Source organism: Pseudorasbora parva, chromosome 25, assembly GCF_024679245.1.
Source record: "Pseudorasbora parva isolate DD20220531a chromosome 25, ASM2467924v1, whole genome shotgun sequence".
NCBI lineage: Eukaryota > Metazoa > Chordata > Actinopteri > Cypriniformes > Gobionidae > Pseudorasbora > Pseudorasbora parva.
Genome location: NC_090196.1, coordinates 17,055,415 through 17,072,341, shown reverse-complemented (window position 1 = coordinate 17,072,341; position 16,927 = coordinate 17,055,415). Strand labels below are relative to the sequence as shown.

At 37.6% G+C, this 16,927-nt stretch overlaps 1 protein-coding gene across 10 annotated transcripts in view; it reads right to left on the bottom strand.

Annotated features, from left to right (window-relative positions):
* The window catches only part of cadps2 (Ca++-dependent secretion activator 2), a 194,676-nt gene extending 184,504 nt beyond the window's left edge, over positions 1 to 10,172 (bottom strand). For all 10 annotated transcript variants that reach the window (XM_067436987.1, XM_067436992.1, XM_067436988.1 and 7 more), the window contains exon 1: positions 9,593 to 10,172. In XM_067436987.1, the coding sequence (XP_067293088.1) occupies positions 9,593 to 9,898 (306 nt within the window). In that variant the 5' untranslated portion in view covers positions 9,899 to 10,172. The remainder of the gene's footprint in view (positions 1 to 9,592) is intronic.
* Positions 10,173 to 16,927: the final 6,755 nt, after the last annotated feature.

Here is a 16,927-nt window from a genome sequence, read left to right as displayed (position 1 = left end):
AAGCTATATTAGTTTGCTTTCACTTTGAGAACTTACTAATGCGCAGATCCAGTGGTTACTGACACGTCCCAAACTTTTTAACTCAAATCAGGATATAGACATTTGCATAATGTGTATATTTGATCGTTCAAGAGTAACATTAGGCTAATGAGCCTAGAAATAACATTCAATACACTCACGCGAGCGCTGACAGGCAGCAAACACACGCAGCCTGACATCGGAGTTCAGCGTTTACATCACTGTTATTAACTATTTTTAATGCAGTCGGGTATATTATACATTTATTTGGTCATTAAGCAAGATGGTGAGAATGATTCGCCTTCGCGAACGCGGAACTACAAAAAACGTCACACTCAGCTGAAGAATAAAATCCGTTTTATGCGTCTGTGGGGTACGATCAGAAAGAGGCTCGTGCCAATAACACGAAAGCTGATTGGCTGCCATATAAGTGGCATGCTTGTCTAATTTGGAGCGAACAATAGTTGGTCTAGTGAAAGAAAGAACTACAGACACCACGGAACAAACACACACACAAACACACGTGCTCGCGTGCTGCGGAGGCGAGAGCATTTCAATGAAGTAGAGTTACGTGGACGTAGGAAAATTAAGACCTGTTTAACATTATTTAAGACCTAGAACGCAATGCTTCCGCAAATTTAAGCCTTTTTAAGGCCTTATATTTTGATTATGAAATGTAATACTTTTTAAGACTCCGCGGGGACCCTGTACATGATTTCAGTGAAATGTGTTATTTTTTAATGTTAATTTTCAGCTTTAAATGTTTTACTTAATAGTACTGTATATAAAAGATGATTCTTATGAATTTTTTTTTTTTAGTTATTTTTTTAAAAAAATTACTTGAAAGAAAAAGCTAATGGAGCACTTTCATTTTAACTTATATAAACTATTATAATGTATTTTACCGGAAAGTTTAAAGCTAATAACCATTAATATTTGAAGTACTTGAAGTGAAGTGTTATGTTGCATCTTTGTTTGTACCTTTGATTGTTAGATTGTTTGTATCTTTGCATGTTTGTTACCTCAATAAATTTAAGGTCATTCCTATTTTTTGTTTTATGTTCTATTATATTAACATTAAAAGCACACTCTTTTTTACCAAAATAACAGTAAAGGGTAAAAAAAAACTATTTTTAGATGCTGTGTAATATCATTGCGCTGCATCTGTGGTACAGCAGCAATTCCCTGATTATTACACAGGAATGAGAGTATATTTCCTAGCCATATTAGTCTAGAAAAATCACAACTTTTCATTTTCAGAACACAATGTAACTACAAGTATTCCCTGAGCCATTAAATAGGAAAAATATCGAAAGTCTTTGGTCATTTTTGAGTGAGAAGCTAACGGTCTAATCTGAATCAATTATCTATGCTAAGCTATGCTAAAAGAGCTACCACCAGACCTCGAGATCAGCTGAATGGATTTGAAAACAGTAAAACACAACTTTTTAACTCTAGAGGAGTTGGAAAATAAGCCTATTTTCAAAAAAAGTGGAGTGTTCCTTTAACAAAAGTCTTATGGGTAACTAACTAAACTAAAGCCAGGGACAAATAGCAACAGGTTCTAAAACAAATGCTCATGTGTGAAAGGCACCCTAAATGTAAAAAAACATATCTTGAGCCTCTGTTCACTACAAACCTTATAATAAGCTTTTAACCAAAATCCCATTCAAAAAACCCTTTCAGATGAACCGGAAGTGTTAAAATGCTAACTCAAAAACCAAAACCATTGTTTGTTTGCAGACTTTGCACTCAATTTCAGTCTAACAACATGTGCTCCAAATAAAAGGATGTGCAATACACTTGAATGACACCAAAGTGGGTTGACACTGACAGCATAGTGGCTTTGGGGGGAAATGCATAAATTTTGGCTTCATTGATCCCAAAGCTACTTGTTATGAAGACTGTATCTAAGAAAGAAAAACACTGTAAGGGAAGCCACAACAAAAGAAGGTTGAATTCAAAGAGCTTACAGACTCTGAAAGGCATTATTACTTTGACAGTGTATCCAAGATTAAAGAAGCACGGTAAGATTATGTATAATAATGCATTCAACATATGTAAGATCTTGTACAAAGTCATTTAGACAGTCTGGACAGCTCAAAAGACAAAAGATGTGTGTATATATCCCTAGTGACTGTAAAGGGGTAACCGGCAGCATACTTACACTGACTTTCTTCAATCATATGGATTAGAATATCAAAAGTGAAAGATGGCTGATCACATGCAGCACAGCAAAGGAGTCCTCTCACTATCTGCATCATATCTATGAGGAAAATAGTGCCTCAGGGAATACTTGAATAGCACCTGATCAAATCTGCAAAGCCAGGAAGGTTACCTTCTCATTTAGGCAGCAAAGATATTTCAATGCACCATGACAGAAAAATCAATAATCTGCCCCTAGCTACGCTCAAGATCTCCTCCAACTGAGAATATTTAATTCAACACAGACTAAAGGCAGTAATTTTTTTCTCGATTTTACGCATAAAATACGGGTGATACTTGTATTGTTTGACTTTAACTGGGTGGCCATGTGGTGCCCTTAAGCATTTTGATTGAACAATCAAATTCTAAGTTCAATGGAAGTCATGGGGCCTTATTGAATGTGCATAATTCAGCTTTCTTCTGCTCTCGCACTCTATGTCCAGGAGAATCATATAGACTCATTTGTAAACATCATAAAACTTCTGATATAAAGAAATCCTCATGAAAAAAAAAAATGTACACATACAAATTTTGCTACCTTTCAAGCTTTGGTAGATAAATCTACAAAAAAGATAACTTTTTTTTGTTAACTCTGAAGCTAAAAAAAACCCACAATAACTCCTACCCTTTCAAATACCTTGAGGTCTTAACAAATTCTTACAATTCAATTAATTTATTTCAATTTCAACCGCTCGTGGATAAATCCAATCTGGTTATGTGTAGGTGGGATTCTCTCCCTCTATCTCTTGCAGGTTGCAGTAACTTAGTCGAAACTGTTATTCTGCCTTAATTTCTTTACCCCTTTAAACAAATACAGAGTTTAATTAATACATCTTTCTTTACTGGATTTACTTGGCTTTTTTTTTTTGCTTGTTTCTATGGGGGAATAAACTTTTCGCCTTAATAAATCGATCCTACCACTTCCCAAGTTAGGCCTTGCATTTCTAAACTTCCAGAAATATTATCGGGCCTGAACAGTTCCTACACTTCTCTTTTGGAACAGGGATAGCTTCTCTGAAAACTGTCCACCATACAGAACCTTTGTCGAAGAGGTTCTCAACCTCCTTTAGTTAAAACCAGGGTTTCAAACAATCCTAGTCACTAGTTCTGCTTAAAATCCGGGTTCAATTTAGGAAAAATTGTTTACATAGAGTAACTACATAGAGGCTCTATCTCCAACAGTTGATTTTCCCCACATCCATTTCAGCGCCTGCATTTCACCTTTGGCCGTCTACTGGCCATCTCAAGATTAATGACCTCTTCGAAGAGGGAGTATTTGCCTCTTTTTCATTCTAATCTAAAAGTATAACCTACCCAATCATCACTTATATTGATTCTTCCAAATTAGACATTTTATACAGAAGTAGCTCCCCCACTTTCCTAATCATCTCCTGGAAACACACATGGACCACTTTCTTGCTTTGAAATGTCAACCAGACATCTAATCTTAAATTCTGTTAAAGCAGACCATAGTGACACTCTTAAGGTAGGGACGCACCAAACAGATGCCAAAGAACTAGCGCTGTGTCTAGGGAAACAAAACAGTACCTGAACACACCAAAAGGACAACAGGCGACTGTCAACTAACATGTGCATTCTGCGCCTTGCATGCGCGTAAAGGAGATAACTGTCTATTTAAGCAGATATATCTGTCATTCAAAAAAGGTAAAGAAACTAACTCAAGGTAAACAAACCATTTACAAAGCAGCGCGTGCAGGGGCGTCGGACTGGAGGGATAAAGGGTATTTTAGGGGGGGGGGGGCTTAGAAGTCAGTTTTCTATACATACACATTAGGGCTGTCAACGAATATTCTAAATTCAAATATATATTCGAATAGTTTTTAAAAAACTAATTTCAAAGGTGAAAATTAATATTCAAAAAAAAAAAAAAAACCCTGCTGCGGTAGTCGAGGTGTGGCTGTCTGCTTTGCGAGTGAGCGCGCGCATGGGGGTTCAGGGACAGGTCATAGGAGTCGCACTGTCACTGCTGAAAATGAACGCATCTTGCAGGGGAGATGGCAGAAAGTGCAGAGCCCAACTCGACTGCAGCAGAGAAAGAGATTTTAACTCCATAATCTAAAAAGCCATGTCTGGAAATACGTTGGATTTTGGTCGGTAGGAGGTAAAATTGTTGAGCCGCAAGAAAGTTACATGCAAGCTATGTAAGATACAGTTAGCATACCATGATGCCTCATTTTATTTAACATTAAACAGAAACATTACTAAAGTGTAGGCTACTGTACCGATGAAGAGATATCGCATGAATAAAGGATAAATGCACTGCTTTCACTGGTGTGATTATTTACCATGTCAAGGAAAAGCTCCATGTTTAGCACAGCTGAGCTAGCTCGGAGCGCTCAATATGTTGTAAAACTTCAATTAATATTAATAATATTTGTTTCAATCACTGAATGAAGCCTGCTATATTTGGGACAAGAGTCGCGAGTCTCGCGATCTTAAATTGCTTGCACAAAACTCTTGATCAGCACTCAAAGTTTGTTCATTATGAAAATATTCACACATTGCTCAGGTTAGATGACGCAAAATTATAATATCCTTCTGTCCATTCAGTTTTGACTTACTTGCTTGCTTTTATCACTTTTACTCTTATTCTCGTACACGGACTCAAACAGCCATTCAATAAATTAATTTTCTCTCTCAAAAACGGCCCTACGGCAATTCTACATGTTGAATCTTTCATATTCAGTTTACTACCTGGCATAGTTTACTACAGTGTGAAATAATATTCAGAGCATACTTAAGCGATGCCCAATTGGCCATTTTCCCCCCGAAAGGAGCACTGCCTGCAACCATTGCAAACATTCACCTGCCAACCACCTGCATATGTTTTGGATGTGTCGGCAGTTGGAAACTTTTTGGCTCAGTGTATTTGACACACTTAAAAAAGCTCTCAACAGTAATGCAGACCCTGATCCCTTGCTAGCCCTATTTAAGGTTTCCACTAGACCCGCTTTGACAGCCCAAGATTGCAAGGTTGTTGCGTTTACTACGATCCTGGCTAGACTGGCTCTCCTTCTTAGGTGGAAGCATGCTGCTCCTCCTGAAACATGACAGGTAGACACAGGACAATTTGTTTTTGCTGCATTAGACTTGAAAAGTTAAGATGTTTGCTCTCTGGCTCACTTAAATAATTTTAGAAGACTTGGGATGCCTTTTAAACTACATCAAAGGCATGCTCACTGGTAACTGACAAACAAAAGTAGCTTTTCGAAGGAACTTTTCTTTTCTAATTCATTTTATTTTTTATTGCATTTTACCTTTTCTCTGTTAGCTTGTTTCTTGTCCAGAGTTTGTTGAAGTGTGTGTGTGTGTGTGTGTGTGGGGGGGGGGGGGGGGGGGCTAATAATAGACAATGTCATACTGTTAACCTTTCTATGGATGTACCATTCTGTTTTGTCACACAAAACACCAAAAAGATTTGGAGTAAAAATTAAATGTACCTACTTTTCTGGCTGCAATTTTTTTTTAAATGATGCAAACATTTCATTATATTGTAGAAAATGTCCATTATATTTCTACCTGTCTGCTGTCATAGTTTAGAATAGTTGCTTATGGTGCCATCAGCATTGGTTTGATGGCTTTTTCAGGCACATTACTCCTCAACAAATCACCTTGAACACATAACTTTGAGAGAAAGGGTCTCTTTTCTCATGCGTCGCTTGTTTTTTTTGGGTAGTTCATGCATAAAATTAAGATTCGGAAGCATTTTGTAAGCTTACACAGAAAAAAAAAGGTTAAGATTGGCACCTGGAATTGGAATGTAATTTACAGGTCCCACAGGTGCAAAGTTGATAATAGGTTTCTTCTCTGTCCTTTTTTAACAGTTGCGTATATTCCCAGCTTTAGAAGTGTACATGCATTAAACATATTCTAAAAACAGGACGAGTCCAAAAGCTGTATATGTTAGAGGTAGTGGGTGTGTGCTGGTAAAAATAGCATCTGTGCTTGTTTCTTACAAAAGATTCTACATAAGACCAAGAGAAGACCAAGCAGAACTTGAAGATTTTTATTTTGTAATCATACATTTTAATTGCTCTCAACTTAAAATATGACTTACTTAAAAAAAAAAAAAAAGATTTTTTTAAATTAAAAATATCATGTCATCTAATTTTTTTTGTAGTGGAAACTTGACTAGCTTTAATTAGCTAATTCAATAAATGCCACCTTGCTAATTGATTACACATTTGGTAGCATTAGCATAGCATAGCACTGAAACAGAAACTCTTCTGAACTACTAAATCCCCCACTTAACATCAAATTTGCACACACAAAACCCCCATAAAACTGGCATTTACTGTCTTTTTTGAGTGTCATGGCAAAGCATGCTGGGAAATATAAATCACAGCCCAGTTTCAGTTAAATTAGTCTAATTATAAGAAACAAGTTCATAAAACTCAAAACAATAAAACAATTCAGATTACTTAAAATGTGTCAGATTTGAGAACTCAAAAGAAAGTTCTAAATACTCAATTTAAAGTTTGAGTTGTCAAACCCAAACTTTCCACTTTGTAGTGGAAACTTGACTAGTTTTAATTAGCTAATTCAATAAATGCCACCTTGCTAATTGATTACACATTGATTCGTTTACTGATGTTTACTCACGCGACGATAGCCAACAGCATAGACATTTGAAGCAGTTTTACTCATCGACGGTGAACCTTTATCGCTGGGACCGCTCCATCAAAAACTCACTTCTATGGTATGATTTGATGAAGTCCTGTGACAGCAGTGACAATGGAGATCCACTTTGTGACATGACTGAAGCGATGTTGTGAAGCTTCCCATCATTTCTGCGTTCAAATCGGTTCAAATGCAGCGCTGCCTTCCCAGAGTGCTGTGCTGACATAAGTGTTCACAGAGGAGTGGATCTGCAGCTGAGCGAGTGTTTATGGGCGTGCGTGCATTTCCTCTCTCGCTCTAGTCACACGCGCGCGCGCACCCTACCGGGAGAAGAGCCCGTACGGCCCATACAAGGACCTTCCGCTCTATCGACGTCAAGCCGAGCCATACTCGAAAAAAACTCTCCGAAACTTGTGAGAAACCGGAAGGAGTATTTTTGACACAGAAATACTCCATCAAACATCCAACATTAGTTTTTGAAACTTTGTCTATGTTTAGGATCGGAATCCAAGTCTTGAAGTTTCACAAACTAATTTCAGGAGAAGCACCAAGTCTTGAAGTTTCACAAACTAATTTCAGGAGAAGCACGCGCAAACAATTAAATCTAATTAAACACAGGTGGAGCATGCTCAGATAATTAACCCAATTGGAACACAAGAGGAGCACATTAAACTAATCAGTTAATCAATGATAGGAGGTGTATATAGACAGCCGATTTACCTTCCTGTCATTGACAGTTTCTATGCATCCCACCACCACCCCTTCTCCGCACTTACTTAAATCAACTGCTATAAATATCAAAACAAATCACAAATTGCAATCTTTTTCTAAACTGTCCATGTCGGGGGGGGGGGATACTCTGGGTTCGGGCAAATTTTCAGAGCCCGGAGCCCTCCCCGGACAGCACGCCAAATACGCATAATCTTTACTCTATTTAATTGATGTAAGTGTGAACTCGTGAATTTAACAGTGTAAAAAGCTCAGTATGCATGAAACAGCATTCCCCCCCCCCCCCCCTTTAACTTCCCACATTCTGGGGACACTTAAGGCTTCATCTTGTAAAAAGAGGCATAATAGGCTCCCTTTAAAGGTTGTCTGGCTATCACCAGACCAAGTTCAATTTAAAATTGAAAAACTGGTCTGGGAAGTCTGATATCTATTTTCTACTGCGCAAGAGGTGTGATAAACGAGCATTATTCCAGTCTGGGTCTGGTTCCCGCTAAAGTGTAACAGAAGCAGCAGAAATCAATGTACAGGTTTCCAGATTGAGTTGCAGGGCAAAATCAAATCACCAGCAGACTAGGCTGGGTAAACCCAGTCTACTTTAAAGGGATATTTCACCCAAAAAAGAAAATTCTGTCATAGTTCAATCACCCTCATGAAGCTTGAAAATGTTGATTATCTAGACTTTCAATGGATGGTCAAAATTAATATACTCTCATCATTTGTGTTCCGAAGATGAATGAAGGCATTGGTTTGGATTCAATGGCAGAATTTTTATTCTTCACACAAAAATACAATGCCATAAAATTATATTAAAATGACAATGATGCAGTGTGACCAAGAGAAACAGTGTTACTCCCCCTCAGTCATCTTTATTATTATCCATCTCATCTGCAAGTACTTGTGAAATGAAGACAATTGGTTTATTGCCATGAAGCAACATGGTGCAACATTCACTATAAAAATGAAAAGATACTTGGGTTCCTTAGTCTGCCACACTGGCAGAACCCTCCTGAGAGCCTCTAGGCACCCTTCTGAATGTGCCCCAAATATTGTGTATGTACACATAAAACTTTGAGGCACTTGAAACAAAATATGTTTTGAGTGCCTCAAAGCCTTTTCCTTCTGATGGGTTTACTGAGGGAACAATTGACTTATCGTCTTTAGCGTTCTTGCATAAAGTTGCATGTTCCCTGGAGAACTGACCTTTTTGAAAGGCTGCCTAGAGGTTATCTTATGGAGTCTACCAGAGTGGTAGTCTGAAAACCCCAAATGGGCCCTGAAATGATACAAAACAAATGTATATGTGTATGGACTATGGATATTGCACTGTTGCCTCAGGGTAACAAATCAATGTTGTACACATTTGTAAGCACATGCTGCATATAATATGACAGCAAAAATATGAAGAGATGCCATGAAGCAATAAAACTTTTTCTTGGTCACACTACATCCTGGTGGTCATGTTAAGATCCTTTTCTGGCACAGCGCTGCAATTTTTGTGTGCGGGAGAACTGCCTTCAAAAAATCTACTGAAATACTTTTTCTCATAAAGAAGCAACATATTGGTATGCCATGTTATTTATGCTATGAGGAATATTGTGTACATTGCAGTTGTCAATCAAACATTTTCTAACTTAAAAATGCCTGCAATAGAAAGAGTTAAAGTGTGATACTAACCTTTACTTGTACTATTTTACCAATGCTTAATTTAGCTCGATCCTTTAAATAGTTAATAGCTGACAGGGTATGAGCACAGTAAACAAACACTTTTTTTAATCAATCAAAAGTGTGATGCTCAAGAATGTGTGATGCTCAAGAATTTGCAATTGTCCGTCTTATTAATCTCGTTTAAAACCTGCAAAAAGTACTCTTCTTTTGTAAAACAAACAAAAAAAACGCATAAGTTTGAAAGCGGCAATATCAATGGACTGAGGTAAATGCAGCGCGCGAATTAATTTGAAGCGCGAAATATTCTAAACACAGGGGTTTAACGGTCACTCACCTTCTGCTGACGGCGAGCCATATCTGTGGGCTGTTTGGCGTTAAACGGATACGCGATGCATCTCAACACAAACACATAAATCTGTAGTTTAATTTTCCTCTCGGTCTCCTCTTTCTTTATTCTCTCCTGCTCGGTTTTGTCCGCCTCAACGGGAGAAGGGACCGGTTCCTTGGCTTGGGTTCGCGGGGCGTCCGAGGTCTTTTCGGGTTTGGGACTCTTTTTAACAGGTTTCCCAGTTTTAACGGGCGGTTCGTCCTCAGGTGGTAGCTCTCCCTCAGATTCATCACTGGAGGACGGGTCCAGCATAGTCGACACTCAAGAGGCGACAACTCCTCACAGCTGTGGGAAAAGCTAAGAAACCCGAGAGGTTTCTGACGACCTCGACCACAAAAGCTTAGTTGTTTTTTTTCTTCGAGAATGTCAAAATGTGTCAGTCGCGAGACTTTTGAAGGCGGAGTCAATCCGAGAACGATTCGGTGACGGTTGGACTGAGCCACATTCTTTTTATTCTCTTGTGGAGACAGCGCGAGTGTGTGGAGGTTAGTGCAGAGTTATGCGAGACAGGTAGGGAACCTGTGGCATGGACAACATGCAACACGTGGGAGGTTCCCTTCTTAAAGGTGCAGTCTATAGATAACGATACAACTTAAACGCTTTATCGTGTTAATTTTTTACATCCCAATAACTTGGTAAGCACGTTGATTTTCTTAAATTCAGCGTTGCTGCACCTATTCATTTAGATTGATTATCAAAATTAAATCCAATCAATGCTAATGAACAATATCTTCAATTGGCAGGACATTTAAAGATAGAAAAGTTCAAATTTGAAACGATAGTACAAAAAACGAATATATATATATATATATATATATATATATATATATATATATATATATATATATATATATATATATATAATAGTGTATAATTTACACCCAAATATTAAAACTGCAACAAGAAATACACACATTTAAAGTCGGCATGAAACAAAGTTGTGATAGTCTTTTCTTCCCTATTGTGATGTATATTCAAGTGAAATGGCTTCTCAAACAAACCAAAAAAAAAATATCTACCTTATTTTTCAACACAGAAGTAAGCTATTTTCTGATTAATTTAACACAACCTTTAAATTACACAATAAATACTGTAGACCAGGTTTTTGTTAGTCAATGGCACAGTCGTTTTCAGTTGCCTCAAAATAGCAACATGCCAACAATTCGCCAGAACACACTTCGTTTTCAGACCATGGGTGAACAAATGGCCGCGAGTGCATTTGCTTTATAAACAATGTGGCACTGGATGTGAAAATGATAACTCCATCAGGCTGAAACAAGCAAAAAACACTTGCCTGTCGTCGCATTGCACAGGGTGTAAGATAGGGCCCATAGGTGGCTACAATAAGAAAGGGAATTTATTTTAATTTAAGATTAGTCTTTTTAAATATTCCATCAACTGAATGATCAACATTGCAATCATTACTAAATGTACCCTCACAGCCTTATTTTTATTCGGATATAATTCAAATATTGTGTCTGCCCTGACTAGCAACCTTTTCACTTCTTACCACAGACAATGAACTAGAAGTCATTAATTTGTAATGGAGAGTCACAAGGGCTTGAACAGAGTTGCTACCCTTTGTGAATGCAGGATTTTAGATCGAAATTGTGCTTAAGGTGCGTTTAAATTTTTTACCTTTTCAGACCAAGTATGCAACCCAATTTCTCACTCTACCCCAAAATTTCCCAAGAACAGACAACTATCTTCAAAAAAGGAGAGTAAATATCCATACTGTTACTCTCCTTTATTTTAGCCATCAACAGAAACAAGTCAGATCTATATGGACGTCAGAAATGAATTGAGAGTTTACTATAGGACTATCACTAGGGGGCGAAATGCGACACGTCTAATTTGCAGCCAGGGTCATCTGTAAAACATTTCAAGTCTGTTTAACTTAGAAACGAAAGTTCACCTGCTGCCTTAAAAACGTGAGTCAACTGAACTTAAAGACATTCTTTGTTTCAGCTCAAAATGTTATGTTTAACAAGTTATATAACTAATGAAAATTTGTTGTTTCAACTTGATCCTCTGAGTTAAGACAACTTACTTTTATACGTTAATCAAACGTTGATAGTTGTTTCAACTTGATTCTCTGAGTTAAGACAACTTACTTTTATACGTTAATCAAACGTTGATAGTTGTTTCAACTTGATCCTCTGAGTTAAGACAACTTACTTTTATACGTTAATCAAACGTTGATAGTTGTTTCAACTTGATCCTCTGAGTTAAGACAACTTACTTTTATACGTTAATCAAACGTTGATAGTTGTTTCAACTTGATCCTCTGAGTTAAGACAACTTTGTTAAATGATTGAAAACTCACATCAGCTCATAATGAATCAACATAACTGGTCTGCTCAAAAATAATTCAATTTTATTGAAACAAGTTCAATGTTGCACAAACTTTAACATTGTTTTAGAATACAATTCATGAAAAAATTGCTCATTAGAACCTGTTAAGAACAAAGGTGCTTCTGTTTCATCAACATCAGTTTCTCCAATATGCAGAACAAAGATGAATGGTATAAAAGAGGTTTAGAAAAAGTACAGGAGGGGGGTAGAAAAAAGACATGAATTGTGGAAATATATATAGAGTGGTGGGCCATGTAATGACAAAATAACTGCTTGTCAATTTCTTTTAAAGAATATGAGTGTACACTGTATGAACAAGTTGATACATTTTTGACCTTGGAATGATTTGAGCAATACTTGGTCATTGACTTAATTTACATTTTTGGGTGAACTAACCCTTTATGTCATTAGAGGACAACTCCGGTGAGAAATGAACCTAGGGGTAATTAACAGTTGGTTACAGAGTAGATCGTTCTCTGGGATGCGTTTTCTTGAAAATCGAATGTAAAGAGTTTTATCTCTAAAAACAGATTAGCTCATAATGCTTGTCTATGGGGCACAGGGAAGACACAGGGTGGTAAATTTAAATGGCTAGTTAATACCACTAACAAGGCTCAAAATAGCCTCACACTAACACGGCAGCATAATGAGGGTCCCTACATGCAAACCGAAGCATTGAGAACTTTGTAAGAGTACAAACAGTTTAATAAGAAGTTACGTTGTAAACATAGTGCCTTACGCGTTCACGGACAGGCACCATCTTGGAAAACAGTCTCGATGAATCGATCTACGAGCGCTGTTCTAAGTGAGCTGGTCGATAGGAATTAAGTTTGTGAAATGTAATAACATGGACATTTTTATTTATTTATTTTATTTTTTTTTTCTCTGTTGCGTTCAGTGTTTTCTTCCGGAAACAACGGACCATATTAGATTCCAAGTCACAGTTCATCACTTAGCAGAGCGCTCGTCGCTCGATGAGTCGAGACGATGTCCGTGAACGCGTAATGCACTGTGTTTATAAAGTGTCTTCTTATTAAACTGTTTGTACACTTACAAAGTTCTCAATGCTTCGGTTTGCATGTAGGGACCCTCATTATGCTATTGTGTTAGTGTGAGGCTATTTTTTAGCCTTGTTAGTGGTATTAACTAGCGATTTAATTTCACTACTCTGTGCCCCATAGACTAGTGCTATAAGCTAATCTGTTTTTAAAGATAAAACTCTTTACATTCGATTTCCATGAAAACGCATCCCAGAGAACGATCTACTCTGTAACCAACTGTTAATTACCCCTAGGTTCATTTCTCACCGGAGTTGTCCTTTAATGACTCACCCTAATGTCGTTCCACACCGTTAAGACCTTTGTTCTCCATTGAAAACGTATGCACAGTATACTGTCCATGTCCAGAAACTAATAAAAACATTATCAAAGTAGTCCATATGAGACATCTGTGGGTTAGTTAGAATCTCTTGAAGCATCAAAAATACATTTTGGTCCCAAAATAACAAAAACTACGTTTTTATTCAGCATTGTCTTCTCTTCCGCGTTTGTTTTCAATCCGCGTTTGCGACTCCACAGTCTCCCTCAGACTACAAACGAAGCTTGCGCACCAGATAACACATCAGCAGCGTCACTGCGCAGTCGCGAACACGGATTGAAAACAAACACGGGAGACAATGCTGATTAAAGTCAAAGGTTTTGTTACTTTGGGACCAAAATGTATTTTCGATGCTTCAGGAGACTCTAACTAACCCACTGATGTCACATATGAACTACTTTGATGATGTTTTTATTACCTTTCTGGTCCTTCTGGAAAGGGACAGTATACTGTGCATACGTTTTCAATGAAGAGACAGAAAGCTCACAAACTAAATATAAAATATCTTAAACTGTGTTCCGAAGGTGAGCGGAGGTCTTACGTGTGTGGAACGACATCTTTATCCTTTTTACATCTTTGAGGTCATGAAGAACAATCTTCTCCTCTACCCCCACAGCCACATTAAATACATCAGAAGGAAAAGCATCATGCGCAGGACACCTTCATGTCCAATAAGAAGTCCAACATGCACTCCCTTCATAATGACATCTAGGGTTTCACCATGAACCTAAAACAAAAAGCACAGTTTCAATCCTAATTTAAAAGACATGTAATAGATTTGGTCTATAAAATATGGAAGCCCGTTTCCGCCACTAAATAAAAAAAAATAAAAAGAGTAATTACGACTTTTTTTCTCAGTCAGAATTCTGACTTTATATCACAGCAATTGCGAGTTTATATCCCAGAATTGTGACTTTATAACTCGCAATTGTGAGAAAAATAACGTCAGAATTCTGAGATAAAGTCGCAATTACCCTTTTTATTTATTTTTTATTTAGTGGAAATGGGCTTCCATAATAATAAAATGATAGAAAAGGTCCAATAATACTTGATTCGAAAAAATGTCACTATGATAAATGACAATAATAAGCAGCAGACAGTCTACAATCGACTGACGTTTTTGCAGTGCGCGCCAGACTAAAGGGGGTCGGCCGCGCCAGGTCTTTAAAATTTAAAAACATTGTTTTCAAACCGCAGTAAAGATAGCTTGCGGTTCGATATTCAGATTTAGTTTGGCCATAAATCCGCCGTGCGCAGTCGTAGACATGCAAAATAATAGTTGTTGTCATAGTTCATGATTTGTGAATTCTAGTGATGCGGTCCACCGGTCCGAAACTGCTTTTTTCCCCACAATGACTATTCATTTTATATTGCGTATATCTCCAAAAGTTGGTCACTTAGAAGACTGAAACCAGTGTCATCTTGATTTGTGAATTTTTTCACAACAAAGCACTTGACCGTAAATACGTTGGCGAGTCTGCTATGCCGAATTTTCAATGAGTTTTCACAACGGCGGGCATTCGGCGCCTGTCCGCGGCGACTCAGCAAGTTGTTCAAAATCCTGCCACACCACAGAGCTCCATTTCAGTTTTATATTAAATGTATATTATATTTTCCTCGTATCGTCAATGTACATAACGTTACTGATTTCACCCTGTGCTACAAGATACACCCATCGTGCAGCTCTCCTGTTAGAAGTCGATTCAAAATTGAGCTCGCACGTAGCCTATATAACGTTAATATGCGTCCGGTCTGAGACACGGGGCTGATCTTCGGTCCGGTGTGCGACCCCCTTTAACCCAGACTGGCTGTGGAAGAGCAGGAGAATGAATAACGCGGCGAAACTAAAACAAATTAAGCGAGTGAAAGATGAGAAATAAACCCGTATTTTCGGATTGTTAATCCTTTTAAGTCCTACAATAACGGACAATTATCAAACACCCTGCAGATCATCACCGTGTGCTTTAGACTTTGTTCAAAGGAAAACAGCGCCTTTTCGCTCCAGCAACGTTATATACGTTTATAATAACCACCAAACACTAAAATACTATGTATAAGCTGTGAACCAAAGCGATATATTCAATTTATTTTAGCATCTGGCAGTGAACTGGTGAGGGAAACCCAGGTGGTGTTAAATTCGCGGAGCACGATCAATGTGCTACTTACACGAATTAAATCGCAACATTATCAATTTATAATTACAGATAATGATAATAACTCACCTTCCAAGTATATTTTTCTGTTTCTCAACACGAATTCATGTAAGAACCCCAGCTGGCAGCTGGGCTAACTCGAATGGCGATAACTGCTCAGTGTTTCGCGGTCTTTCGTCTTTGCTCTGTATCACCCCTCCCCCAATGTTTAACTTACAGGCACGAGTTAAATGAACACTGACAAACCAGACAAAACTCACAAGGAGTCAACATAATGTATTACTGTAAGTTTAATTATTGAAAACTTATACACTTGAGTTAAATTTCCAAAACTTATCATGACAATTAGAGTTAAAGACAAAAAGTAAGTTCATATAACTTAACATGGCTATCATGTTTTACAGTGTAGCAACTCTCCGTTGGCTTACAAGCTGGAATAACCAAACTCTGGTCAGGCCAATCACATCATGTATAGAGTCGTGGGCGGGTTTAACCATAATGATGGCAGAGATGGTTCCGCATGCTACCTGAAAACAAAATAGACAAGAAAAGAATAGAAGAAAAGAATATTTGAGAAAAGAATAATCTTGATGTGGGTCTGGCTTGTCAGGCTAACCTGGCCCAGTATTAAGGGAAACTTAACCCAAAAATAGATATTTTATGTGAAAAATATATGTGAACGATAAATGCAAACCACTGTTCATATTAAGCTTGCTGACCTATGTACCCAGAGAGAAATTATATGATGGTGATGACTCAGAGCTGGAAGAAATTAGATTCCTAATTGTTAAACTCAATAGTCCTTGCACCATAATTAAGTAAGAAATAAGTATTAAATAATACATAATCAGATTAGACCCTTCATACTTCATATGTCATTACTTGACATAACTGAACAGTGACCTTGAATTACAATGGCTGCAGGATCCAAGCATGAATTTTCATAACGTGGGTGGTTTACAGAATTAGTTCTCATCACTGCCTCACTTTGAGAACAAATATTAGCCCAAGCCCATTCAGATGGCACATTAAAGCCTCATCTTTTGTTTTACATTAGCTCCAACGTCTTAAATGTTTTATTATACAGTTTCCCCCCTAATGAAAATGGGAAGGAATTATTTTACTTTTAGTGCTGTTTTCTGTGTAGGAGCATTACTTATCTCTAAACAGCATCCACTGCAGACATGAATAAATAGATGACAGTTTTTATCTGTAACCTTGTTTCATCAAAGCTAATCTGCCTCTTGAATCTCTTTGATAAGGCTGCCACCCTGACTAGATTTGTCAAAACATTTAAATTTGGGATTCAGCAATTAGAGACGAGACAATCCACTCAGTGCACAGTTCAATTAACACTGATACAGATGCCAGTTTTGTCAAAGCATAGTTGTTTTAT